General features: G+C 36.2%; 1 protein-coding gene across 2 annotated transcripts in view; it reads right to left on the bottom strand.

The window, feature by feature from the left end:
* NUP155 (nucleoporin 155) overlaps positions 1 to 27,027 on the bottom strand; it is a 62,023-nt gene that overhangs the window by 12,083 nt on the left and 22,913 nt on the right. For both annotated transcript variants that reach the window (XM_027092673.1, XM_027092674.1), the window contains exons 13-28: positions 25,659 to 25,829; positions 23,282 to 23,392; positions 22,231 to 22,325; positions 21,062 to 21,150; positions 20,527 to 20,589; positions 19,858 to 20,005; positions 18,684 to 18,750; positions 17,513 to 17,628; positions 11,512 to 11,609; positions 8,960 to 9,090; positions 6,233 to 6,424; positions 5,433 to 5,571; positions 4,630 to 4,765; positions 2,994 to 3,147; positions 2,683 to 2,787; positions 1,849 to 2,003 (exon numbers count right to left, since the gene is read on the bottom strand). In XM_027092673.1, coding sequence (XP_026948474.1) covers positions 1,849 to 2,003; positions 2,683 to 2,787; positions 2,994 to 3,147; positions 4,630 to 4,765; positions 5,433 to 5,571; positions 6,233 to 6,424; positions 8,960 to 9,090; positions 11,512 to 11,609; positions 17,513 to 17,628; positions 18,684 to 18,750; positions 19,858 to 20,005; positions 20,527 to 20,589; positions 21,062 to 21,150; positions 22,231 to 22,325; positions 23,282 to 23,392; positions 25,659 to 25,829 — 1,970 coding nt within the window. The remainder of the gene's footprint in view (positions 1 to 1,848; positions 2,004 to 2,682; positions 2,788 to 2,993; positions 3,148 to 4,629; positions 4,766 to 5,432; positions 5,572 to 6,232; positions 6,425 to 8,959; positions 9,091 to 11,511; positions 11,610 to 17,512; positions 17,629 to 18,683; positions 18,751 to 19,857; positions 20,006 to 20,526; positions 20,590 to 21,061; positions 21,151 to 22,230; positions 22,326 to 23,281; positions 23,393 to 25,658; positions 25,830 to 27,027) is intronic.

Below are 27,027 nucleotides of genomic sequence, written 5' to 3'. Positions count from 1 at the left end.
AGAAGCCACTGAAATGAGAAGCCACTGAAATGAGAAGCCCAGGCACCGCAACGAAGAGTATCCTCCTGTTTGCCGCAACTAGAGAAAGCCCACGCACAGCAACGAAGACCCAACGCAGCCAAAAATAAATAAATAAATAATAAATTTAAAAAAAAAGTGTAGTGAGAAAGAGGGTAACATAATAGTCGGAAAAAGATTTTATTGTGTAAAGAGACGGTAAGCTGAGAGCTGGTAAGACATATAGGGTCTCTCACATGAGGAGGAAATTAGGTTATGTGTTTGTGTGTGAAGTAGAAATGGACAATGGGCACTGTTCTTAAAAGTTAGAGGATTTCTGAATATTTTATAACAAGAATACAGTAACTGTTATAACAAGGAACAAGGTCAGTAAATATTAATGAAAGGGCAATTAAGAGCCACTCTAGGGGGCTTCTGTGGTGGCGCAGTGGTTAAGAATCCACCTGCCAATGCAGGGGAAATGGGTTCGAGCCCTGGTCCAGGAAGATCCCACATGCCGTGGAGCAACTAAGCCTGAGCACCACAACTACTAAGCCTGCACTCTAGAGCCCGCGAGCCACAACTACTGAGCCTGTGTGCCACAACTACTGAGCCTGTGTGCCACAACTACTGAAGCCCACGCGCCTAGAGCCCGTGCTCCACAACAAGAGAAGCCACTGCAATGAGAAGCCCACACACCACAACAAAGAGTAGCCCCGGCTCGCCGCAACTAGAGAAAGCCCGTGTGCAGCAACAAAGACCCAACACAGCCAAAAATAAAAAAAGAAACAAAAAAAAAAAAGAAAAAAACCAAATGACTATTAAGACCAAAGATAGCAAGAAGACCAAAAATGCCTTGGGCCCACACATGCAATAATTACAACTGCATGAGCACACACACAAACAGATACACAAACTCTCACACTTGCTATTAGCCATATCTGGGTGATTTAAGTAACCATTCTGATTAACTTGGTTTAATAACAACCTTGTCTCAAACACCTCCTTGTCCTAACTTAACCAATCTCCAGATTTTGGAAATAGCACTGCACTATTGTGGCAAAGAAAATTCCAAATGAAAAGAGGGTCAAATTAATGATCTGTCCAAAATTTTAAGTTGTCTTTTGATACGACAATCTAATTAGAAATTTCAGTGCACTCTTTAACAGGATTCTTAACAATCCTCAATATATATGCTCCAAGACCTATTCAGTAATTTAAAGAGAGTAGAGGAAATTAGCCTGGAATTTGTTAAACGTTTAAAATTATAAAGACTTTGAGAAGTATTTATTGTCCTTTAGTTAAAAATAGTAATTAAGGGACTTCCCTGGTGACGCAGTGGTTAAGACTCCACGGTCCCAAGGCAGAGGGCCTGGGTTCAATCCCTGGTCAGGGAACTAGATCTCACACGCATGCCAGAACTAAAAGTTCTCATGCCACAACTAAGGAGCCAGTGAGCCACAACTAAGGAGCCCACATGCTGCAACTAAGCAGCCCGCCTGCCTCAACTGAGACCCAGCACAACCAAATAAAATAAATATTAAAAAAGAAACAGAATAGAAATTAATTGCTGTTAATAGGAAAGAATCTAAAGACATACTTTAAAGAAAAGGATTTATAAGACAGTTTGAATAGAGAGTTTATTTAGTAGGAGGTATTTGGTACCTGCTACACATTATTAAAAACAAACGAAGAGAGAAAACTATAAACTTTAGATAAATCCAAGTAAAAGCATAAAAATTTTATATATGTATAACCTGAATAAGGTTTTATTTAATATCTGAAATCTGGATGTAACTAGATATAGCCCAGTTATCAATTATTTGTCACAGTGAGAATATTAGGCCATACCTATGCATGTCAGCCAATTTGGATAGGACACGAGCAGCATTGCTAAAACTTCTGTTCTTCTCATAATACCTCCAGAGTAAATCCATGTAACGAACTTTGTTTTGATCAACTTTGGCCATTCGGACTAGATGTGGCTCCAGAAATGGAGAAGCAATCTGGAAATTGTAAAGTTAATCAGAAACATTTTCTGACTACCCACTTGCTCTTCAGATAGTAAATATATCATTTTATAGGTGTGCCTTGTTTTATGAATACATAAGCAATATTATAATCCAGTAACAGATAAGAGAGGGCAATTTTTCTCATTATAAATGATTGTTTTACCACAGTTAATCAAAGAATTGCTATGATAGTTGCATTAGGTTGATAAGAACAATTTATTATAATCCAATTACAAATCTTTTAATAAACTTTGAGAACACAGCTATTGATTCCTAGATTCTGAGCTCAAAAGCATCTTTGCAATTATCAAATGCCATATATTCATTTTACAGAATGAGGAACACTATGACTTAGGGTAGTGAAAGGACATTTATTTGTGAAGTGGCTTAATGGCAGAGCTAAGACAAAGTTCAGGTCTCCTAACTCATAATCCATTGATTTTCACCCCACAATGTAAACAATCCCAATCAGCTTCTAAATAACAAGAAAACTAGACCAACAGACGACCTTGCTCACTAGGAAAAGGTATTACATTACTTGGCTTTTCACTAACACCTAACGGTTGGTACAGGGTGAAAAACTGAATTCCCTTATGACTATATGTGCTTAACCCACTGAGTTATGCTACTTAAAAATATAAATTAACAACAATGGTATAAAAATATTTTTTACCTGTAGCAGTTTATCTGCAAGGTCAGCTTGTATTAGCCAATTATAAAGGGCAATACTAAAGAGTTCATCTTTGGATCTTTGAGACAATTTAAGCATTTGTTCAAACTAAAATAAAGAAAACAGCAAAAATTAGCACAGTTAAAGGCTCGACATGACTCCTTAGCCTTATAAGCTTCTGGTAAGAAATCAAGAATCCTTAAACGGTAAGTTCTAAGAGTTACTACCCTTTCCAAGATGGTTATGCCACCACCACCACACAGAACATCTAAACACAGTGTATTTGCAGAACGAAAATATGCTATGTCCCTTACATGATGGCCTGCTTCTTCATTACTCAGCATATTGGGATCAGACGACAACACTGGAGGTCCGGGTTTTTTGGGCACGCTGGGAGACTGAGGAGCAGCCTTACTTTGATTTACCAGTTCTTGAAGTGTATCTGTAATACACTTGTAACTGTTTAATCTGAAAAAGAATGAAAAAGGAGCAATTCCATGATTTAGTTATCAATTGGTTTATCTTATGTAATTGAAATATAAACTAAAGAGAATTTTGGAGGAAATACACACACACACACACAATTTGGTATTAAAAATAATACAGATCATTAGTTATCTATTTTATACATAGCATCCATAGTTGAGAACCTGCTGTGTAGCAAGCACAGTGAACTCTACTCAACGCTCTGTAGTGACCTAAATGGGAAGGAAAGCCAAAAAAGAGGGGATATATGTATACGTATAGCTGATGCACTTTGCTGTACAGTAGAAAGTAACACAACACTGTAAAGCAACTATACTCCAGTAAAATTAAAAATAAATAAATAAAAATAAAAACAGGGCTTCCCTGGTGGCTCAGTGGTTGAGAGTCCGCCTGCCGATGCAGGGGACAAGGGTTCGTGCCCCGGTCCGGGAAGATCCCACATGCTGCGGAGCGGCTAGGCCCGTGAGCCATGGCCGCTGAGCCTGCACGTCCAGAGCCTGTGTTCCGCAACGGGAGAGGCCACAGTGAGAGGCCCGCGTACCGCAAAAAAAAAATAAAAACAATACAAATCATATGCTCTTTCAACAGGTTTGAGAAGCACTTGTTTAAAAGGGTAAAGTCATAAAAATGAAACACATCTTTGGTTATGTATTTCCTTTATGGACATACTTTTTCTTTTTTTAAATATTGCTTATTTTACTGTTCTTTTTTTTTTAAAAAATAAATTTATTTATTTATTTTCGGCTGCATTGGGTCTTTGTTGCTGTGCACTGGCTTTCGTTGGTTACAGCGAGCAGGGGCTACTCTTCGTTGTGGTGTGTGGGCTTCTCATGGTGGTGGCTTCTCTTGTTGCGGAGCACGGGCTCTAGGCGCACAGGCTTCAGTAGTCGTGGCACGCAGGCTCTAGAACGTAGGCTCAGTAGTTGTGGCACACGGGCTTAGTTGCTCTGCAGCATGTGGGATCTTCCTGGATGAGGGCTCAAACTCGTATCCCCTGCATTGGCAGGTGGATTCTTAACCACTGCGCCACCAGGGAAGCCCTGGACATACTTTTTTTTTTAAACAGTCTCTAATAATCTGTGAACATTTAAAAATCATCCTTTAAAATACTAATCTTCATCCAGAACCAGACATTGGCAGTGGGGCAGGTGAGGCAGCAGTTTTGTTTTCAAAATCGTAATTGCATTTCAAATTGACATTAATACAATCTCAGGAAAACCAAAGAGCCAAGTTCAAAAACATTTAGGTCCTTAAGAATTCCCACCAGGCTATAATTTTATCTCTAGGCTAATAATTAGAATACTGATTCACACCTTTGATAAAACAAGACATTTTTAGGTGAAAGCGTAATTCAATTTTATGAGTTGTACTTGAAATATTATTTTCCTAATACCATCAATCAAACTTTACACAAAGAAAAGTCTATATCCATAAAGTTGCATCTGTTAAGGTGATAAAACTCACCTTTCTTGGAAAGCCTGAAGTCCCACGATGTCTTCTTCTGGTTCTCCATGTTTATAGAAATGAAGTCCAAGACCCTGAGGATCTTTTTTCTCTGCAGCAGTAAGAGAGAGCTCCACTACACCCTCATAAAAACGCACTAATAGGAAAGACAAAGGACAAAGAGTTAAGGCATATTATTAAGTGGATACATTTTCCTTAGATGGCTTATAAAAATACTGATCAAGGTTATTATGTTTACTACTATGAGGTTTCTACTGTATATCAGTCACCCAGGTGACAACATCATGTAAAATATTTCTGATGAGTCTACCGAAGAACTAGGTTCCAACATGCCTTAAAGGCAGCTGTTAAATGTATTTTCTTCATTGCAAAAAAATTTCATATTTAAAATAGTAAAAAGGAGGGTTGCAGCTCCTTGATGGAAAAAAAATCTTAGGATTCAAAGTAGTACCTGTACTAACAGTTACTATGTTATGTTAGATTAGATTTAAAGTAATTTTAAAGTGAGCAGACAGGTAGTATTTTTAAAATTAGTCAAAAGAATCTAAAGCATCTGAAAGATAAGTGTAACCCAGAAAGCAATCTAACACAGGTAGTAGTTTAACTGGAATAGGACTGAAACCCCAATGTTAAAAAGTTACACATTTCAAGACATATATAGCTTTTGTAGAAGCTGGTGCAGTCATCAAATACTAAGACATAAGAAATGAATTCCCTATGTCATATCACTTGGGCTACTGAAAGCTGAAGGAAGATATCCCTCCGAGTTAAGCAGAAGGTATGAAGAACATTTTGTTTCTCGCCTTGTCTATACTGAGCACAAACACTGGACAGGTCCACTTGATTGCTGATTTTTTGATACTCCTTTAATGATTCCCTTAACATTCTTTCCTTTTCAATCTTATTTTGAACTTGTCGGGAATGCTGGAGAAGCTCATTTGCCTAGAAGTAGAGATGACAAGAACTTAAAAAGATACAAGCACATGGATGATGCTGTCAATACAAGTTTTGTTTAGTCTATGTTTAAATTTACATCCGGGTGATTATCATCAAAGATAAAAACAACTCTACAAACTTACTTCTTCTTAATTTTAAACAGAAAAGTTTTTGACCAAAAAATCCTAGCTATTCTTAATTCCTCTCACAAATATGTAAGCAAGACAGCTTTTGACTGGTAAATCTCTTGCCTAGTCAATACATTATTGGTCAGCAGGCAGTCCGAGCAACACTGATTTTTAAAATTTTTTTCACCTGTAGGAAAGGATCAATAAAAATTGCCCAATTAGCTCTAATTTATTACAGAGTTTTAGTGATTTTTTCTTAATTTTTAAGGAAAGGCATAGTTAACCATTTTTTAAATACCGTCTAGAAAATACTATCAAAGATTCTTTATGAAAAAGTTATATACGGATTTTAAGAAATAATATATTCCAATGTCTTTCTTACACAGATGAGGATCCTGACACCATGGAAGGTTAAAAGACCTACCCAAGGTCGTATGTCAAACAAAAGACAACAGTTCCTGATTACAATTCTAGTGTGCTTTCATCATACCATGAAACCTCCTGTAAGAAACACTGAAACGGGTAACAAAGCATCATACCTTAGAACAAACTGCATCATCAGTGCTATACAGCAGTGGGCAGATGTCCTGTAAGTGTAAACTAATGCCATCAACAGCAGCATTATCTCTGATGTAGCAGTTGATTAGAGAAGCAATTAATGCCCCGGTCAGTTCCTTGTCCCTGATTACCAGATCTTTAAAGGTGGTGATTTTCAACTGTTCTTGAAATTCCTAGGAGTATAAAAGAAAATCCTCTTCTGATCAAAAATATAGGAATATTGTATTTTCACACAGAATGAAATTTAATAATTTAAAATATCAAAACATTAATAGACTCTATAATTCAAAAGATAAAATATATTAAACTATAAAAAATAATAAAATTTTACAGATTTTCATAGAATCATTGAGAATTGTAAAAGAACCTACAGTATGCCTATTCCAAATCTCTCACTTTACAAATGAGGAAAGCAAAACCCAAGTGGAGTCAAAATTCGAGACAGGCCTCCTGACTTTAGTTATAACCAGGAAAAAACAATCAATTAGCTACATTAAATAATCTTGGGCTTACATTTATTTTTCCAAAACAACATTTGAATTCTATTATTCAAGGACTTCTAACATTGGAGTTTGATCTTATTTAAACAAATCTGCTTGCTAAAATGGAGTTCTAAAGTATTGAGGTGATTTATACTATAGTAACATTCTATTTAGTGATCTGACTGCTATTTCTTTTTTCTAAATTTCAGCAAATAGACAATCTATGTTCAAATTTTTGGGATTAATATTTAATTTGCATTCCTTGAGCATATAGGGAAGGAAAGCTTTGAAGGTGGATCACAAAAAAGATACCTAGGCTAAAAACTGACCTACATTATTCTTACCAGCCAATAAAACTAAAAATCATTATTCTACCTGGCATGGAAAAGGAAATAGCTTTCATAATTAAACATATTCACTTGAGTTTTTAAAAGAGGAAAAAAAATACGTGCTATTCTTTATCAAATAAATGGACCTGGGGATTCCCTGGTGGCACCATGGTTAAGAATTCACCTGCCAATGCAGGGGGCATGGGTTCGAGCCCTGATCTGGGAAGATCCCACATGATGCAGAGCAACTAAGCCCGTGCGCCACAACTGCTGAGCCTGTGATCTAGAGCCCATGAGCCACAACTACTGAGCCCGTGTGCCACAACTACTGAAGCCCATGCACCTAAAGCCTGTGCTCCGCAATAAGAGAAGCCACTGCAGTGAGAAGCCCGCACACCGCGACAAAGAGTAGCTCCCACTTGCTGCAACTACAGAGAGCCCGTGCGCAGCAACGAAGACCCAATGCAGCCAAAAATAAAACAAATAAAATAAAAAACAAACAACAACAAAAAAACTGAACTTATCAAGCCTCTGTAGACTTGACTTCCATTTCATAGAAAATTCAAGAAATAGACGAACAAGTTCACTACAAGGAAGGTAAAGACAACCTCAGAATGTTGGGATTCTACAAGATTGATGACCTGATGCCTACAAGGCAATAGCAACACACCCCCACCAAAAAGAGAGAGAGAGAGAGAGAGACAGAGAAAATTGCTCTAGACTGAGAGATTTAAGAGAAAAAACAACCAAATTCAATGAGTGAACCAACTGTTTAGATTCTGATTAGAATGAACCAATCTATAAAAAGATATTTTTAAGACACAGAAATTTCATTATTTTAGATGTTACCCAGAAGAATTAGTGGTAATATTGCTAAATGTGATAATGACATTGGTATTCAAGAAAATGGCCAAAGGAATACACATTAAAATATACAGGAATGAAAGGACATGATGTTAGGGATCTACTTTAAAATAATTCAGTAAAGAAAAAGAAAATAAGGGATAGATTAAGCAAAGTTGGTAAAACTGTGAAAATGTTGAATGAAAATAAATTGTGTATGGGGGATTATTTGTTGTACTTGCTGTACTTTTGTGTACGTTTAGAAATGCTCACAATTAAATTAATAGGTAGGAATACCTTCCCCCTAAATGACCTAACATTTAGATAAATGCAAATTACCTTTATCCTTAAAAAGGATTCCAATGAGGACAGCAAGAACCATTCATTTTCCACAGTGACAAACATTTTTCTTTAAAGTAGGAATGTTTAATTTTAATTTAGGTCACTGGACTTCTTGAAATTACATGCAAAAATTTTATGTATGTGTCTGTATGCATCCTTTGAAGGTGGTGAGAAAGAGTTTTGATCAGATTCCCAAAGGGATCTGTAGCCCAAATAAAGGTTACAACCTACTGTTTGAAAAATATTTTTGGTAAAGTAAGAGTTCATTCACATATCACAACGAAGTTCTCATATACTGTAACAACTTGTGGTTTTGATAATGAACCCCTCAAGTTATCATGCTTTAGTGCAATTTTCTCATAACACATTAATTTGATCATAACCTAAATGCTGCCCAAAATAATCTCCTTCTGAAACTAAGTGAAAGATTACAGCTCACTCAAAAGCAGACAAACTGGGATTCCCTGGTGGCGCAGCAGTTGAGAGTCCGCCTGCTGATGCAGGGGACACGGCTTCGTGCTCAGTCCAGGAAGATCCCACATGCCGCGGAACGGCTGGGCCCGTGAGCCATGGCTGCTGAGCCTGCGCGTCCGGAGCCTGTGCTCCGCAACGGGAGCCACCACAACAGTGACAGGCCCACGTACCGCAAAAAAAAAGCAGACAAACTAGGCACAGAATTAATAGTACGACCTTAGGGGGAAAAATATCCTACCTTCTGAAGTTCTCCTACAATGGCAGTGAACTGATGTTCACAAAGAAGTTTCCATAAAGCCAGAGCCTGGTATGATTTTCGAACCAACTGCTGGATTGCCTGAAGTGAAACCTTTTCACTCAGTTGAGCCTCTAATTACAAAACACAACTCATGAAGTTTTGAAAAATGACAGGTTAAGTTGTTTTAAGTAAAACAACACTTTATCTCAAATAACGACAACTATAGTTAAGGTTGAAATCCTCATTGTTCTCCTTCCTCCCCTCATAGGCAACCATGATCATGAGTTGTTGAATTCACAGTTTTATCCTCTCACTATATATAAGTGCTTCTGTGTGTATGCATACATAAACAGTAAAAATGTTGCTGTTTTTAGACAATTTACACCATTGCTTTTTCTGCCCAGTTATATTTTCAAGGCTACCCATACTGATAAGTAAAAATCTAGTATCAATACATTTATTTTAATTGCTGAGTGTTCCATTATGTAAGTATACCACAATTAGGTCCATTTTCCACATGAAGGACATTCCTGTTGTTTCCAATGTTTTGCTACTACAACAATAACGCAATAAATATCCTTAAAAAGTCTCCTCAAAAACACAGTCAGGTTTTGCTACGACTGTTTTTCAAATTAAGATGCATTGGTGAATCATGAAATCAATTCAGTCAATCATGACAGATTTTTTTTTTCCCCTTAAAAAGGAAATAGAATGAAAAAGGAAAAAAAATATTAGGGTATAAAATAGGTATAGTTATTTCTTAAAATTCTGTTGTGTGTATATGCTTTTAAACATCTGGGTCATAATATAAAAATTATTACTTATTGTGGGGAAAATGTCTGATAAAGACTGTTCCTGAATATATACCTAGAAGTGAAACTGCTGGCTTTGAATGCATATGCATTTTTAGCTTTTAATATATATGATCAAACTGCTCTCCAAAGTGGTTATTTCAGTGCATACTGTCAGCAATTTGAATGCTCCCCTTTGTATAAATCCTTACCAATGCTTGTATTTTGTCAAGTTTACTTGAAAAGAAGTACTGAAAGAAGAATTTACAAAATAGTGAACAGAAAACTAGGTCCAGCAGGAAGGAAAGAAAGTACGTTGGAACAAAAGTAAATAGCTGAGTCTTAACTAGCAAAGTTCTATCAGCCAGAATAATTGGCTCAAACAATGGAAGGCAAAAGAACTTAAAAAAAAAACTGAATGGCAGGCAAAATTTAAACAATATTTTATTACTATGCCAATTCACATCTGGAATAATTATTGGTTATAAGAACTTTTCAGTTCCCTTGCTGTTTCTTTAGTTGTTACTTTTTTATAATAAATAAAAAAACACAACCTAACATTTGATTCACATTTTTAACTCTCCAAGAAATACCACTTCACACACATTAGGATAGAAATGGTTTTTAAAAAAAAGAAAGAGAAAAATTATTGGTGACAATGTGGAGGAATTGGAATATTTTGTGTACTACCAGTGGAAATGTACCAATACAATGGTATAGTTGCTATGGAAAAGTTATGGTGGCTCCTCAAAAAATTAAAAACAGAATTACACATAATCCAGCAATTACACTTCAGGATATATAATAAAACAATTAAAAGTAGGGACTCAAATTTCTATTTGTACACCATGTTCATAGCAGGATTATTCACAATACCCCAAAGATGAAGGCAACCTAAGTGTCCACCAAGAAATGAAAGGATAAACAAAATGTGGTTGATACACACAATGGAGTACTATTCAGTCTCAGAAAGGAAGGAAATTCCAACACATGCCACTACATATGTGAACTCTGAAGACATTATATGCTAAGTGAAATAAGGCAGTCACAAAAAAAAACAAATACTATATGACTCCACTTACATGAGGTACACAGGGTAGTAAAATTCAAAGACAGGAAAAAAAAAAAGGTGACTGTCAGGGGTTGGGGGCAGGGGAAAATGGGGAGTTATTGTTTCATGGGTACAGAGTTTCAGACTAGAAAGATGAAAACATTCTGGAGATGGATAGTGGTGCTTTTTGCAATCACCATGCTACAGGAAATCGTGTGAACTTAACTTACTGAATGCCACTGAACTGTACACTTAAAAATGGTTAAAACGGTAAATTTTATGTTATGTATATTTTAGCACAATAAAAAAATTCATTAAAAAAAGGTGTGTATCGGGGAATTCCCTGGTGGTCCAGCGGTTAGGACTCCTCGCTTCCATTGCAGGGGGCCTGGGTTCGATCCCTCGTCGGGGAACTAAGATCCCACAGGCCACGGGATGCAGCACTCCCCCCACCCCCAAAAAAAGTTAAAAAAAAAAAAGTGTGTGTCATGTTTTCTGGTGGAAGAAATGAAAACCTTTTATGAGCTGAAAGTTGTGGAAATACATGATGTCCATATCATCTTACTTTTCAAATCACACTAATATTACTTTAATAAAAATATTTGTTACCACAAACGATCTTATCAAGAGATGTCCACACTTTTCTATTCACCTAATAAAACTCTTTACTGGGGTCATGTACATTTAACTGATCAGAAGCAATAATTTACCATGAAACTTCCTCTGCAGCTCCTGTTGCATTTGCTGGGTATTTCCGTTTTCAGGGCGCATGAATCCTATCAGCCTCTGCTGCACTTTGGCAGTAGTACTGAAACAAAAATTCCAGAAAGTATATTCAAAGGGTTGTGCAATTATCACCACAACTTAATTTTAGAACATTTTTACTCACTTTCCATTAGCAGTCAATTCTCATTTCCCCCGCCCTACCCTAAGCAACAGCTCATCTACTTTCTGATTCTACAAATTTGCCTATTCTGTATATAGTGAACTGGAATATGTTGTAAATATTCTTTTCCTCTGTAGATTAGTGAAATAATCACTGACAAATCAATACAACAATTTACATCTGGAGCATTTTAATCTCTCAGATGCTTAAATTTTCACTGAGAGTAAATGGTTAATAACAATAGCTTCCATTTATCAAACACTTGCTTTCTGTCCCCACCAATGATTTAACATAATACAACAACTCTATAAGGTACGTATTATTAAGAATACCATTTTACAGATATGAAAACTTCAGGACAAAAGTGAAAAGCAAAGAACCTGCTGTCAGGAAATACTGGTCACTGAGAGAAATGAGCTAATAAAAGCATTTGGTGCTCATTTGGTGAAGAATCTGATTATTTCAGCTCTTAATGCAACTTCAGGGATGCAAAGAAAAGAATGATGAACTTAAACAAAAAATGTATATACAAAACAGAAACAGACTCACAGGCATAGAAAACAAACTAGTGGTTACTAAGTGGGAGGGGGAAGAGGGAAGGGGCAAATTACAGGTATGAGATTAAGAGATACAAAATACTATGTAAAAAATAGATAAGCAAAAAGGCTGTACTGTATAGCACAGGGAATTATAGCCATTATTTTGTAATAACTTCCAATGGAGTATAATCTGTAAAAATATTGAATCACAATGCTGTACACCTGAAACCAATATAATACTGTAAATGGACTATACTTCCATTTAAAATAAAAAAGAGGGACTTCCCTGGCAGTCAAGTGGTTAAGACTCCATGCAGGGAGCACGGGTTCGATCCCTGATGGGGGAACTAAGATCCTGCAAGCCATGGAGCATGGCAAAAAAAAAAAAAGTATGACTACTGAAGCTATAACAGGTACACTGTTGGATGAGGTTCATAAGTGATTAAGTCAATGTTGTTAGAAAACAAAATTTTTAGGGTAAAAGCAATACAACTATACTATAAAAGAAACTGAGCAAATTCTCTTTAATCTTAAAGCTGAACTGAAAAACAATACAAACTCATAATTTTGTTGTTTTAAAAAAAATAAAAAACAAAACAACGTATAGCATGACCAGTAGGAATTAATACCTCTAGCTGTAGTCTCTAATACCCTTTCCTACCAAAAGAAACTAGGGCTCCCTAGAGAAATGGCCAAATCCAGTTCTAGGGCAAGAATTGTACCAAATGAGCCTGAAATGTCCTGTCACGCTAGAAAGCAAAGATGCTACCAAATACTGTCAAAAAGGACTCCAGAGCAGTCTGAAGAGGCAAAAGGTTGGGACAATTTTCCATTGAAAAAACAACCTGCAATGGATTAAAACACATTAAATACGTTTGAAACCAGATTCACATAATGATACTAAATAAAAAACTCAACTGATGGTGCTGGCCAAGATGGAGTAAGCCTGTTACAGTCTCTCTCACTGACTACAAGTGGGAACTCTGGACACGATACAAAAAGCAACTATTCACCTGAGGACTCTAAATAGCACACAGATTGATGAGGGGAAGTCAAAACTCGAATGATAATCCATATGGAGGTGAGTATACTGGGTTCCCCCCAACTCCTTTATCTTCAGGCTCTGTCCAAAGGTGAACTGAGTCTCAAAACAGTATGGTGAGTAAAACTCCCAAGGAACATTCAGCAATGTCTGGAGACATTTCGAGTCATAACTGGGGAGAGCTACTGGTATCTAGTAGGCAGAGGCCAAGGATAATCCTAAACATCCTACAATGCACAAGACAGTCCCCAGCACCAAGAGTTATCTAGTCTACAATGTCTACAGTGCCAAGGTTGAGAAACACTGGAGCAGAAGAACTGAGAAAAGGGGGCCGTGTGGTTCAAAAAGTTATTTCTCTTGATGCTTTGCCCCAAAGGCACCACCACTTCTGCAAAGCTGTATGATAAGACAGTGAAAACTAGGAGAAAACACTGACTTTCTATCCAGAGGACCAGTAAAAGAGGCCTCTGGGAGCTAGGGAATATATGGGAAATCAGAGCAAGAAGAGGCTGGAGGAGGAGATCCCCTAATTCTGAGGAAGACGAACACAACTTCTGGGCTCACCTCCCAGGCTGTATGTGCATGGAACATACCCAAAGAAGCAAAGCAAAGATACTAAGACTCTGAAGACCACACACTGTATGATTCCATTTATATGAAATGTCAAGAATATGTAGATCTACAGAAACAGAATACATTAGTAATTGTTTGGGGCTGAAGGGCAGAAATGGGGAGTGACTGCAAATGAACAAGACGGATGTGGTCTAAAAATGGATTGTTGTCATGACTGAAGAAATTCTATATATTTACTAAATCACTGAACCGATTTAAAACAAGTGAATTTTATGGTATGTAAGTTTTATCTCAAAAAGCTATTTAGGGGCTTCCCTGGTGGCGCAGTGGTTGGGGGTCTGCCTGCCGATGCAGGGGACACGGGTTCGTGTCCCGGTCCGGGAGGATCCCACATGCCGCGGAGCAGCTGGGCCCGTGAGCCATGGCCACTGAGCCTGCGCGTCCGGAGCCTGTGCTCCGCAACGGGAGAGGCCACGACAGTGAGAGGCCCGCGTACCGCAAAAAAAAAAAAAAAAAAAGCTATTTAAAAATTCCCATACTCGGTGAGACTAATGTTGTGAGGGTTGGTTGAAATTAGGAAATCTCTTAATAAAGGTAAGGAAAAAAATTATACAATCATCTCTATAAGATGTAGACAATACATTTGACATACTTCAATACTCACTTTATAAAAATACTCAATAAAATAGAAATGGATGGATACTTTCTTATCATGTTAAACTATATCTAGGCATCTTCTTTAGTGGGGAAACACTACACACTTTCCCACTGAAGTCAGGAATAAGAGCAGGATGCGCACCATTATCTCCACTCTTTAACACTATGTTGGAGATATTAGCCTATGCAAACAGAAGAAAGCAACTAGAGTTAGAAAGAAAATGGTAGAACTATCTCTATTTGCAGATGACAGGATGACATATTTGAAAAATCCAAAAAACTCAATGAAAAAAACTACTAAAAATAGTAAAGAGATATTAGCAAAGTAGTAGGTTACAAAATCGAAGGTTATAATTGAGACTTTAATTGTAAATTCAATAAACTGCTTAGAAACTATTAACAGAAGAATAATATAATGGTGGAAAAGAAAAAGAAAAAACAACCACCTTCCAACTAAAATTCCAGCTATGTAGGAAGAAGGACAGTGGTAGAGGGTAGGGGAAGGAGGTAAGATAACAGATTCTGTTCAACTAATGATGACTGAGATGTATATTTTTCAGAATTTAAAACTAACTATCAGAAGAAGAAAAGTCATACATAAAACTTTTAAATCAATCCAGTAAAACGGAAGGGGAGAAAAACAAACAAACAAACCCCAAACCACAACAAAGCCCACAAAGTATACTGGGTTCCCCCCAGTATACTGTTCAGGATGGTGAGAAACAGTTCAGGATGGTGAGAAACAGATCAAACATTTAATTAACCCCAACAAAATGAGATGGAGTTAAAAGACAAAGATTCTTAAACTGAATTAAAAAGTGGCAAGGGGGCTTCCCTGGTGGCGCAGTGGTTGAGAGTCCGCCTGCCGATGCAGGGGACACGGGTTCGTGCCCCGGTTCGGGAAGATCCCACATGCCGCGGAGCGGCTGGGCCCGTGAGCCATGGCCGCTGAGCCTGCGCGTCCGGAGCCTGTGCTCCACAACGGGAGAGGCCACAACAGTGAGAGGCCTGCGTACCGCAAAAAAAAAAAAAAAAAAAGTGGCAAGGGCTAGAAATCAATATATACATGTTAAGATACACTTAAAAGAGTTCTGAAGGCTAAAAATAATTGGTATAACCTTCTCAGGGGACAACCAAATACTACATACCAACATTTTTAAAAGCTCTTATATCCCAAAATTTTACTTCTAAAGAAATTCATCTGAATATTACTGAACAAGTACACAAACATGTATAAAAAATACTCACTGAACCCTGTTTATACCATCAAGAAATAGAAACAACCTAATTACGCATAGAGTTATACCACTAATTGCTTGAATATAATGGAATAACATGTAGCCAATACAAAATTTATTCTATTGATTTTTGGAATGCTCTAAAGAATGTACTGAATGTAAACAATGTTTCACAAAAAGTATGCCTACTTAGATCCTATTTTTACAGTGGACTACTACTCAGCCATAAAAAAGAACGAAATTTTGTCATCTGCAGCAACATGGATGGACTTGCAGAGCATTATGCTAAGTGAAATAAATCAGAGAAAGACAAATACTGTATATCACTTATATGTGGAATCTAAAAAATACACAAGCTGGTGGATATAACAAAAAAGAAGCAGACTCACAGATATATAGAACAAACAAGTGGTCACCAGTGGGGAGGGGGTGGAGGGGTGGGCAATATAAGGGTAGGGAAGTGAGAGGTACAAACTTCTGGGTATAAGACAGGCTATGAGGATGTATTGTAAAACACAAGGAATATAGCCAATTATTTATTTATTTATTTATTTTTTGCCAATTATTTTTTAGTAATTGTAAATGGAGTATAAGCTTTAAAAATTGTATTAAAAAAGAAATGTATATTCATATATGAATATATATTCATATACATGTGTGTATATTCATATATTCATGTATGTTCACATATGATTTGAAAGTTTATATTGTCATACTTCAAATTAATTCATCAGGGGAGTGATGTGAATTTTTTATAAGTCCATATTACTTTTATAACAACAGCAACAAAAAAGGTTCATCCTAAACACGTGTCCACGCAAAAACTTTTACAGGAATGTGCATATCAGCATTATTCATAATAGCCAAAAAGCTGAAATACAACATTGTAAATCAACTATACTTCAATAAAAAACAAAAAAATCAATTAAAAAAAAGAAAAAGAAAAAATGGTGAAACAAGGCAAATGTGCATCAAACGATGAACTGAAAAATGAAACTGAAATGAACTGAAAAATGAAACTGAAAAATGAACTGAAAAATGAAACCAAGTACTGATATACACTACAATATATGAACATGAAAATATTATGCTAAGAGAAAAGCCAGAAACAAAAGGCCACATACTGTATATCTGCATTTACATAAAAGATCCAAAATATGGCAGATCCATAGAAACAGAGAGTGGATTAGTATTTGCCAGGGACTAGGGGAAAGACAACTTTGCAGTGTTACTAACTGAATGTGTCCCACCAAATTCATAGTAATCCTCAAAGCGATGGTATTTTTGGAGGTATGGCCTTTGGGAGGTAATTAAGTTTCGGTGAGCTCATGAAGGTGGAGACCCATGATAAGATTACTACCCTTCTAAGAAAAAACCAGAGGACTTGCTGTCTGGTTTTCTCTCTGCCATGTAACGACACAAAAAGAAAGCAGCTGTCTGCAAACCAGGAAGAAGGTCCTCACCAGAACTTGACCATGCTGGCACCCTATCTCAGACTTCCAGCCTCCAGAACTATGAAAAATAAATGTTTGTTGTCTAAGCCAGTCAGTTTATGGTATCTTTGTTATTTCAGCTTGAATTAAGACATGGAGCGACTGCTAATGGGCATAGGGTTTCTTTTTGGTGTGATGGAAATGTTCTGGAACTAGATAGTGGTGATGATAGTTTAACTTTATGAATATACTAAAAACCATGAAACTTTTTAAAAGGATGAATTTTATAACATGTAAATTAAATCTCAGAATAAAAAGGGAAATAAATCTTATTTATTCCTACTTTGGATTTCCTAATGGTCCTCCTGTAAACTGGGAGTTTCTGTCTAGAAATTCTTGCAAACCTTTCAGTTCTTGTAGCACTGACTCCAGCAGCTGGGAGGGAACACTACTTTCAATCTGAAAGAAAGGAAATATTTTCAAACATTTAAAAACAATGAAAAAAAAGCTTCTATAAAAAACACATATGCTGTATACCCATAATTGAACATGAAGTTTTAATTCTAAGGTACCCTATCTTCATAAACAGTAAAGTTATTTCTTTTATCAATTTATACTTGGTGACCAGAATAAAGGGCTGGACACCCACATCCCTCCACCCCCTGCTGCTCTGGTTTTAATGAGGTATAATTTACAGACAGTAAAATACACAAATCTTAAGTGAATACCTTGATAACTTTTTACATCTTTATAGAGTCACCACCCAGATCACAATATAGGGTATTTCCAACACCCAAAAAAGTTCCCTATTGCCCCTTTTCTAGTCATTAGTCATTCTACCTCCTAGGTAACCGACCACTTTTCTTACCTCTATCATAGAATATAGACCGGTTTTGCCTGTTCAAAATTCACACAAATGGAATCACATACTATGTTAATACATTCTGATTCTGAGAAACTTTAAAATTTAGAACTTTAAAAAAGATATTTAGTATCTTTCCATCTTAAAAAGAAAAAAAGCTTAAAATAAATTGCATGCATACTTCACATTAAAAAAAAACCTTTAATACCTGAATTTATGATAGTACAAATTTCTGTGTTTCTTAAAGCACTCTGGAAAGTACACCAATACATGGAAATTAGTGCTAGGTTCTTGGAGTTTGGGGACATATAAGCAATACATTAAATTGTAACTTTGAGCAATATTAAGTATTAGGACTGATTCTATTTAGCCCTCATAACAATGTTATGAGGGAGATACATTCTCATTTTACTGTGAGATATCAGGCTCTGAAATGTTAAGAAATTTACTCATCATTAGTAAGTGACAGAGCTGAGATGTAACTCAGGGGGTGAACAGTTTACTGGACAAGTACACAAACATGTATATAAAGGAATAATCATTGCATGTTGTTTATAACATCAAGAGATATAAAACAATCTACTTCCCCATTAATAACGTAAACTGGCTCCACAGAGATAATGGAATACTGTTATTTATATAACACACTTACTGCAGTGATCTCTCTGTTGCCACTCTTGAATATTCTCTCCACAACTAAACTAGCATCCCAGATGTTTCTGGAACAAAAAATGTTTTAATGATTGTGCTGTAGATGAATAAAAACAATTACAGTAAGTAGTAAATTCCTTTCTATGTGTTTATTTAGTTTTTAAAGTGTAGCAATGACTTCATTTAACATTTTACTAAGTTATCTGAAAGAACAAAAAAACCAGGAAAATTTCCAAACCTGACAGATCTAAGTCATTTCACATAATGAAATACTGTTGAAGAAAAATCAAAGACCCTGGGTAATAAATTGGAAACAAGGAAGCTTATAAAGTGAGTTCTGCACTGTTTCACATTTTTAAGCAAATGATTCATATGAAAGCATACAACTCAAATCTAAGAAAAATACACACCAGATATGATAATTAAGTGGATCTGGTAGAATGATTGAAAAATGGCTGTAATTCTTTATCCCTCCCCACACCTATCCTCTTTACAATATGACTCTGATGCCTCCTTTATAACGAGGAGTCTATTTCCCACTTTTTGAATCTGGGCTGGCTTGGAGATGTCCCCCTGCCAAGTAAGTCAGGCAGAAGTGATAGCAGACCTATTCTGAGCCCAGGCATCCTGAGGCTCTGCAAGTTTCTACTCTCTCTCATGGAACCTTACCACCACCAAGTCTATGATCCCTGACTAGCCTGCTAGAGGATGAGAGACCATGTGGAGAACAATCCAGCTGTCTCAGCTGAGGCCGTTCTAGACCAACACACAAACATAACCCTAAACATGTGAGAGTCCAGTCAAGAGTGACACAACTCTCTTCAACCTCAATGCTGATTTCAAATGCATTGTGAGCCTAGCCAAGACCAAAACTGCCTAACTGACTTGCAGACACATGTCACTGAGTTATGGGGTGGTTTGTTACACTACATATTAGTATATGTAGATATATTTTGAAGATATATATACATATATAAAACACAGTAACAAATATAGATGGTTAGATAATAAAAAAGCTGAATGACAGAAAGCAATCTTATTAATGGACAAGTGAGCTTAAACTATAAGTAAAGTTTAGTAGGCACAAATGATGTCCCAAATTTAAAGTTAAAAATGTTCAACTATACACAATAGAACAAGGTAAGCAATAGTTAATTATCCCATGAAAAACTTACCCCATGATTCGAGAAAAGTAAATGCAAATACCATTGTGTTTTCCAGAGTACACAATCTCTGGTCCAGCCATACAACTCATACTTGTGGCCTGAGTTGCTGGATTTCCCATAGCACACACTGGAGTTGACATAGCAGGAGGATGAACACCTTGTACACACGTAAGAAAAACAAATCTTTAAACTTAACCTTAAATATTCAGAATTCTCAATAACCCAAGTCAGTTGTCCCTAGACCCATAGGTAAAAACAATTACAAAAATACTGAAATAAATAGTTATTTAATTTGGTTTTCCTTGATAAGAAGAGAGATTTAGACTTGGAGAGGAACTCCCAAGTTGGCTTTCAAGTGTGGGCAATGCAGGATGAAAAGGAAAACAAGCTTGCAATCACTGCACATTAATGCTGGGAGTAAAACAGGACTAATTATACAGTTCAGGGCTGGTAATTAAGTCCTGATACTCAAAAAGGGGGCTTTCCAGGTCCACTAAGTAAAGGCATTCATGGCCAAATGCCAATACTTGCTTGGATGCCACTTCTATTAAACTACATTATTTTCAGGGGAAAAGGACAAGTTAATCTTTCCCATTCTAAGCATTAAGAATAGTAATTCACAATGTTAGCTCCTCAAAAAGAATAGTAGTAGCAACCTAAAACAAAGAAAAGAGGTACCTTGAGATGGTGTTCCCAAAAAGGATGGATTCAGGTATGTACTACCACTAGGAACAGGAGAACCTAAAAAGAAAGAAGAATATAAAGATTTATAAAATTATCTCCCAGTTTTTTTGTATCTGATCAAAATTAGACACAGAAACTGTTTCTAAGTGTAAGAGTGAGGAGTGGCACCACCCATAATATATTCAAGAATTAGGGACTCATTTCCCAGCAGCTTTCTAACAATCCCCACTTTGGAAAACATTGAGGTAGGAGTTTGTTATTAAACCTCTCAACTCTTTCCTTTTGAATAAATAACAAATGAGTTCTGTAAATACTACTGGTTATACCTTATTTTGTTTCCCAGTATACACTAAAGATTCAATATTAATATATCATAACACTAAGAGTCAGACGTCTATAGAATTATTCCCTAATAATGCAGTAGCAGTAAAGAAAATACAATGAAATTTTTTATCCATTAAAATATACTACAAAGCTTCTAAAATTCAACTCTATTAGAAACAGTTTCATTTCAACGTTTCATACTCACCAGAGTAGACAGGAGACCCCAGGATGGGACCAACATTACTTGGAGCGGGGAGAGTGGCTGGAAATCTCATCTGTGCTTCACCACCATACCTATTTTTATGACAACAGGGGCTGAGTTTATTCAGTGAAACTATACATCTTAAAAGCTCGAACTGTTTCAAGTCCTGCTTAGCTTCAAAATAAATGCTTTAAACACTAGAGACTTTCCTGGTGGCACAGTGGTTAACAATCTGCCTGTAAATGCAGGGGACATGGGTTCAATCCCTGGTCCAGGAAGATCCCACACGTCACAGAGCAACTAAGCCTGTGCACCACAACTACTGAGCCTGTGCTCTAAAGCCCGCGAGCCACAACCACTGAGCCCAAGCACCACAACTACTGAAGCCCACGCGCCTACAGCCCGTGCTCCGCAACAAGAGAAGCCACTGCAATGAGAAGCCTGTGCACCTCAATGAAGAGTAGTCCCCTTTCGCCGTAACTAGAGAAAGCCCACATGCAGCAACAAAGACCCGACGCAGCCATAAATAAATAAATAAATAAATATTTAAAAAAAATTAGAGACTTTAAATGCATTGTGTTGACAGTGAAATATACACAGATACATAATAAAATACTTATTTAGTAAATGTTGACTTCAAATTGCTAACAAGAAGAATCATAAGGGACTCTGGGAATTTCTAAAGAAGAGTCTGCAATGCATAGAATGTATTTAATAAGTATATGGTACTGTAATTTTCATACTAGATTATGGTTAGACTACTCAAAAAATTCTTTTAAACAAAATTTCATTTTAAATTTATTCTTAGCTAAATATTTTCCAAATAATATCTCTTTGATACCAAGTTTTCTAAAAGTGACTCAATCTCTCAATGCAAATGATACACATAAAGCAGAACTAGAAGTGTTTGAGGAAGTAGAAAAGATAGATGAGATAATAACTGAGGTAGAAGACTAGACAGAAGAAGTTGGAGAAGAGAATCCAGAGAAAGAGTAACAATGCATAAATTATGCTAATCTAGTTGCTTCCAGTAGTATTATCACCTTTCCAATTTAAATTTTACTAACTTGCCTATATAGTTGCTCAACTGTTTTGCAAACCCTTGAACAACCACATTAGCCAATGCAACCATTAATAAACAGTGGCCAAGAACAAAAGAAAGTGATATATACCTGAAGAAAGCCCGAGTGGCCCAAGCAGATACTTCTCTGTCACAGGCAGCAGTGGAACAAGCAAGAATAAGGCAAGTTGCACAGGCCTGGTCTTCCTGTAAAAAAAGAGTATCTTTCCTTATGTAAAACATAAACATTTCAAAAGAAGTTTTGTTTACTTCTGTATCCAGTGTTTAAACCCGTGCCTAGCACAGAGCAGGTACTTGATAAATATTTGCTGAATGAATGAAATAAGCTGGTATGAAAATGGAGAAGTAAACACTATTGGTTTTAAAGTTTATCATAGGCGCTGTTATTAAAGGATGGTCTCTTTTTCTTTTTATCTAGATTCTACTTTAGTTTCTGGTTTAGTCCCCCACTACTCCCGGGTTTTTTTCTCATGGTGTTTTAACCTTTTAGAAAATAACAATAATAGCTAACATTTATTAAGTACTTGTCATGTGCCAGGCACTATTTTAAGAGTTTAGAGCATATTAATCCTCACTCCACATATTATAATTTAATACACATTTTACACATGAGGAAATGGAAGCTCAGAGAATTCAAGTAATCTACTCTGATGGTAGAGCTGGTAGTTTGAATTCAGAGTGTGTATATTTAACTTTGATCTGATATTCCTGATTTTAAACTAAGCATTCCCAGTTTTACTTCATCATTTCTAGTTGTGGCTTAAAATACTAAAGTCCCCATCATCACTGCCTCAAGTTTTTTCCTCATGTCATTAAGCAAAAAAAAAAAAAAAAAAAAAAAAAAAAAAGGTTTTAATTAAAAAAGTTATTTATCTATAAATATCTTGTCCTTTTAATAAAAATACATTCATCATATAATTTGGACATCACACTCTTACTAGTACACTTTAATGATAAGAATTTATCAAAAACAGAAAATCTGAGCATTTACCATAAACCTTTATAGCATATTAATACTGCTCCCAAGTACCAGTACACATACAGTGATTAAGGCAAAGAAAGGAAGACTGGTATTAACCACAGTATTTTGATCCTAACTTACATAATATCATCACAATAAAAAAAAAGGTATAAATAATTACCTGATGTAATTTAAAGAATCTTTCAATCTCTTCTCCATCTCCACCCACATTACTCACAAGTAGATGCCTCAGTTGATCTACAGGTCTAAGTTTATGAAACATAAGACTCCCCTAAGAAGTTCAAAAAGAAAGAGGATGAATAATAGATTTATCAAGCATGGCTAGTAGCAACTGACCTTGCTACCTTATTTAATAAAAGCAATGAAACAAAAAAGTAACTTCAAGAATATGAAGTAAACTGGTCAAAAAGATCATCTACACTTCAATTCCTAGCCCATACTGGATCTATATATCCATGCAGAAAACTTAATAAGAGAACACTGCCCCTCCCCGCTAAAAAAGTAAAGCAAAAGGGTGCAGGCTCTGTCAGACACAAACATATTATAAACCTTTATCTTATGCATGGTATTAGCACATGAATAAACAGTGAGATAAGTGGAACAAAACAGAAAGTTCTGATATAGGCTCAAGTAAGCACTAGAATTTAATATATGATAAAAGCTGCCCCTCAAACTAAAGGATCAAAGTTAGATATTTCATTAATCATGTTGGCACAAGTATGTCCACTTTGGGAAAAAATGAAGCTGGATCCATACTCATACCTAAAACAGGATAAATTCCAAACAGACAGGACAAAATAAAACTGTAACAGTAGTAGAAGAAACTCTGGGTGAATTATTTTATGAACTTCAGAGTGCGGACAGTCTTTTTTTTTTAAACTTCAATAGAAATCCCCCCAAAAAACTGAGTATTTCAACTACTTATAAACTTATCCACATGGGAAAAAAAATCTCAGTAAACAAAATAAGATGGCAAACCAGGAAAAATGTCTGAGACTAAATCACAAAAAGTTAGTTTCCTTGACATATAAAGAGCCTCTATAAATAAAAAAGAAAAAGACAACTTAATAGAAAAGTGGATATAGAACAGGAACAGACAATTCACAGAAAAATAAACACTAGAACAGACAGTCAATCTCACTCTTAATACAACGGCATATTGTACTTGCACAGGATGTAAGGAAACAAGCACTCAACATTCACTGATAGTGAATGTATGTATATATACAGGGAACCTGGCAACATCTATCAAATTGATAAACACACATACTTTTTGATCCAGTAGATGTAATTCTACAGCTTTACTCACACACAGGCAAAACGATATATGCACAAGGTTGCAGCATTATTTTTTTTTATTTTTATTTTTTTGTGGTACGCCGGCCTCTCACTGTTGTGGCCTCTCCCATTGTGGAGCACAGGCTCCGGACGCACAGGCCCAGCGGCCATGGCTCACGGGCCTAGCCGCTCCGCAGCATGTGGGATATTCCCGGACCAGGGCATGAACCCGTGTCCTCTGCATCAGCAGGCGGACTCTCAACCACTGTGCCACCAGGGAAGCCCGCAGCATTATTTTTAAAGGCAAAAGATGATCTATTAATAGGGGCCTAGTTAAATATGGTACATCCATATAAAGGAATGCCTTTCAAATATAAAATAGAATGAGAAAGTTATTTATATATTACTATGGAAAGATATCTAAAATGTATCTTTGAAACATAAAAAGCAAAGTATAAAACACTGCATACAATATGCTAATGTGTGTTTATAAATATACTTGTATTGTTTGTATATTGATATCATAACATATATCTGGAAAGATATAGATTCTGATGACATGGGTGTCTGTAGGGAGGGGACCCAAACCAGAAGGGAGATTTTATTGTGTATACCCCTCTGCTTACCAGTGGAATTGTCAATGCATCGCTACTCAAAAAATAAATACTAAAAGATTCTTTTTTTTAACAAGTGAGGACTACATGATAAGAAATAAACATAGCTTGTTTTACTAATTTTATGCTGAATACTATTGATAGAAATGCTACTTTAGAAAAAGTATAATAGCAATACTTTATAAACAGCAAGCTCTTGGATTTCCCTGGTGGCGCAGTGGTTAAAAATCCGCCTGCCGATGCAGGGGACACAGGTTTGAGCCCTGGTCCAGGAAGATCCCACATGCCGCGGAGCAACTACTGAGCCTGCGCTCTAGAGCTCTAGAGCCTGCAAGCCACAACTACTGAGCCCGTGTGCCACAACTACTGAAGCCCGTGTGCCTAGAGCCCGTGCTCCACAACAAAGAGAAGCCAACGCAATGAGAAGCCTGTGCACTGCAATGAAGAGCCCCCCCCTTGCCACAACTAGAGAAGGCCCGCATTTTTGGTATTTATAAACTATTCCTTAAGAATATTTTAAGAATAAACATTCCTAAGTACTTAGGTAAACGACTCTATTAAGGAACTACTGCAGAATACTTTGACCAAAACGTTAAATATGGCTTCTCTTCTTTTTCTCTCCACCTTAACAGATGATGTAAATACCTGTGCTGAGAGGAGAACAAACTTCTTTGGAGGCAACATGTGCTGCTGTACAACAACTGGTGAGTCAGTTATGGGAATATGATCCTTATTTAAGGGTGTGATTATCTTATCTACTTTGAACTCATCTATTGCAGAAAGAGCCCAGGAATGACCATCAACACGAGTAGTCATCTATGTAGAAGAAATAAACATTTTATACATATTATTAAAGTTACATGAGGCAAAACCTTCTAAAAAAGAATAATACAATCTTTAAATAATGTAGGGTTTAACAGATTAATAATAATACATCAGCACGAATATTCTCAGAAGTCTGTATTTAATTTTCTAATGTCTATTCTTTTAATCAGGCATCTTCTATGATAGTAAATCTTTTCATACCAGAAGACAAAGGCAAAATTTTCTTAGGATAAACTATAAATAGTATTTACTAAAATTACAATTTTTTCAGTAACTGAAGACTATACCTTCTACCCTCTTTCCAGGGTAAACTGATCTACACTGGTAGGTTCAGTGCTCAAATCTGCTGACATACAGTTTTTGTTTTCTTCTGAAGTTACATCTGCTTTCTAAACTAAGATACTCTCTAAAAAAAGTGTCTAGTCTTCTAAAATATTTTATTATAAAAAATTTTAAGCATTAATAAAATGTTGAAAGTACAATAAATGTCCATATGCCTAATACCTAGATTCAACAATTGATAGCATTTTGCCCTATTTGCTTTCTTCTTTCTATATTTTTTCATTTATTGAACCATTTGAAAGTTATGAATATGTCACCACTAAATACTTTTGCATGCACCTCTTAAAAATAAGGATGTTTTCTAACATAACCACTATACTATCCTAACATGTAAGAATATTAACATTTCTCTAATACAATCTAATGCCCAGTCAATAAAGAATTTTTCCATTGACTTAATGTCTTGTATAGCTGTTTTTGGGAGACCAGAATTTGATTAAAGTTCATGAGCTATATTTATATATATATATTTAAAGTCCACATTTGTTTGAGAACTCAAGTATTATAGAGGTGAAGTGATATGATATATATGATATATAGTATCTACTTTAAAAGTAGCTAACGTTTATCGAGTGCTTCCTGTGTGCCAGGTAGTGTTCTCAGCACCTTACACACATGAACTCATTTAATCACACAACCACCCCACAGAGGTAGGTACTATTAAAACTGTTATAGATTAGGAAATTGAGGACCAGAGACACGTTAGTCCTCTGAGTCACTGCTTTGAGGAAATAAAGCCAGATTTCAAACCTGCACCCGCTAACACTGTGCTCCCATCAAGACAGGGTTTATATCTTCCTGAGTTCTGAATCCTTACAGTCTGTCGCATAATGAGGCAACACAGTAT

This window comes from Aethalodelphis obliquidens, unplaced genomic scaffold (assembly GCF_003676395.1).
Source record: "Aethalodelphis obliquidens isolate GAN/ISIS:26980383/991018 unplaced genomic scaffold, ASM367639v1 scaffold80, whole genome shotgun sequence".
Taxonomy (NCBI): domain Eukaryota; kingdom Metazoa; phylum Chordata; class Mammalia; order Artiodactyla; family Delphinidae; genus Aethalodelphis; species Aethalodelphis obliquidens.
Note: the sequence above shows the minus strand (reverse complement) of the source record. Positions and strands in the feature narration are given on the sequence as shown.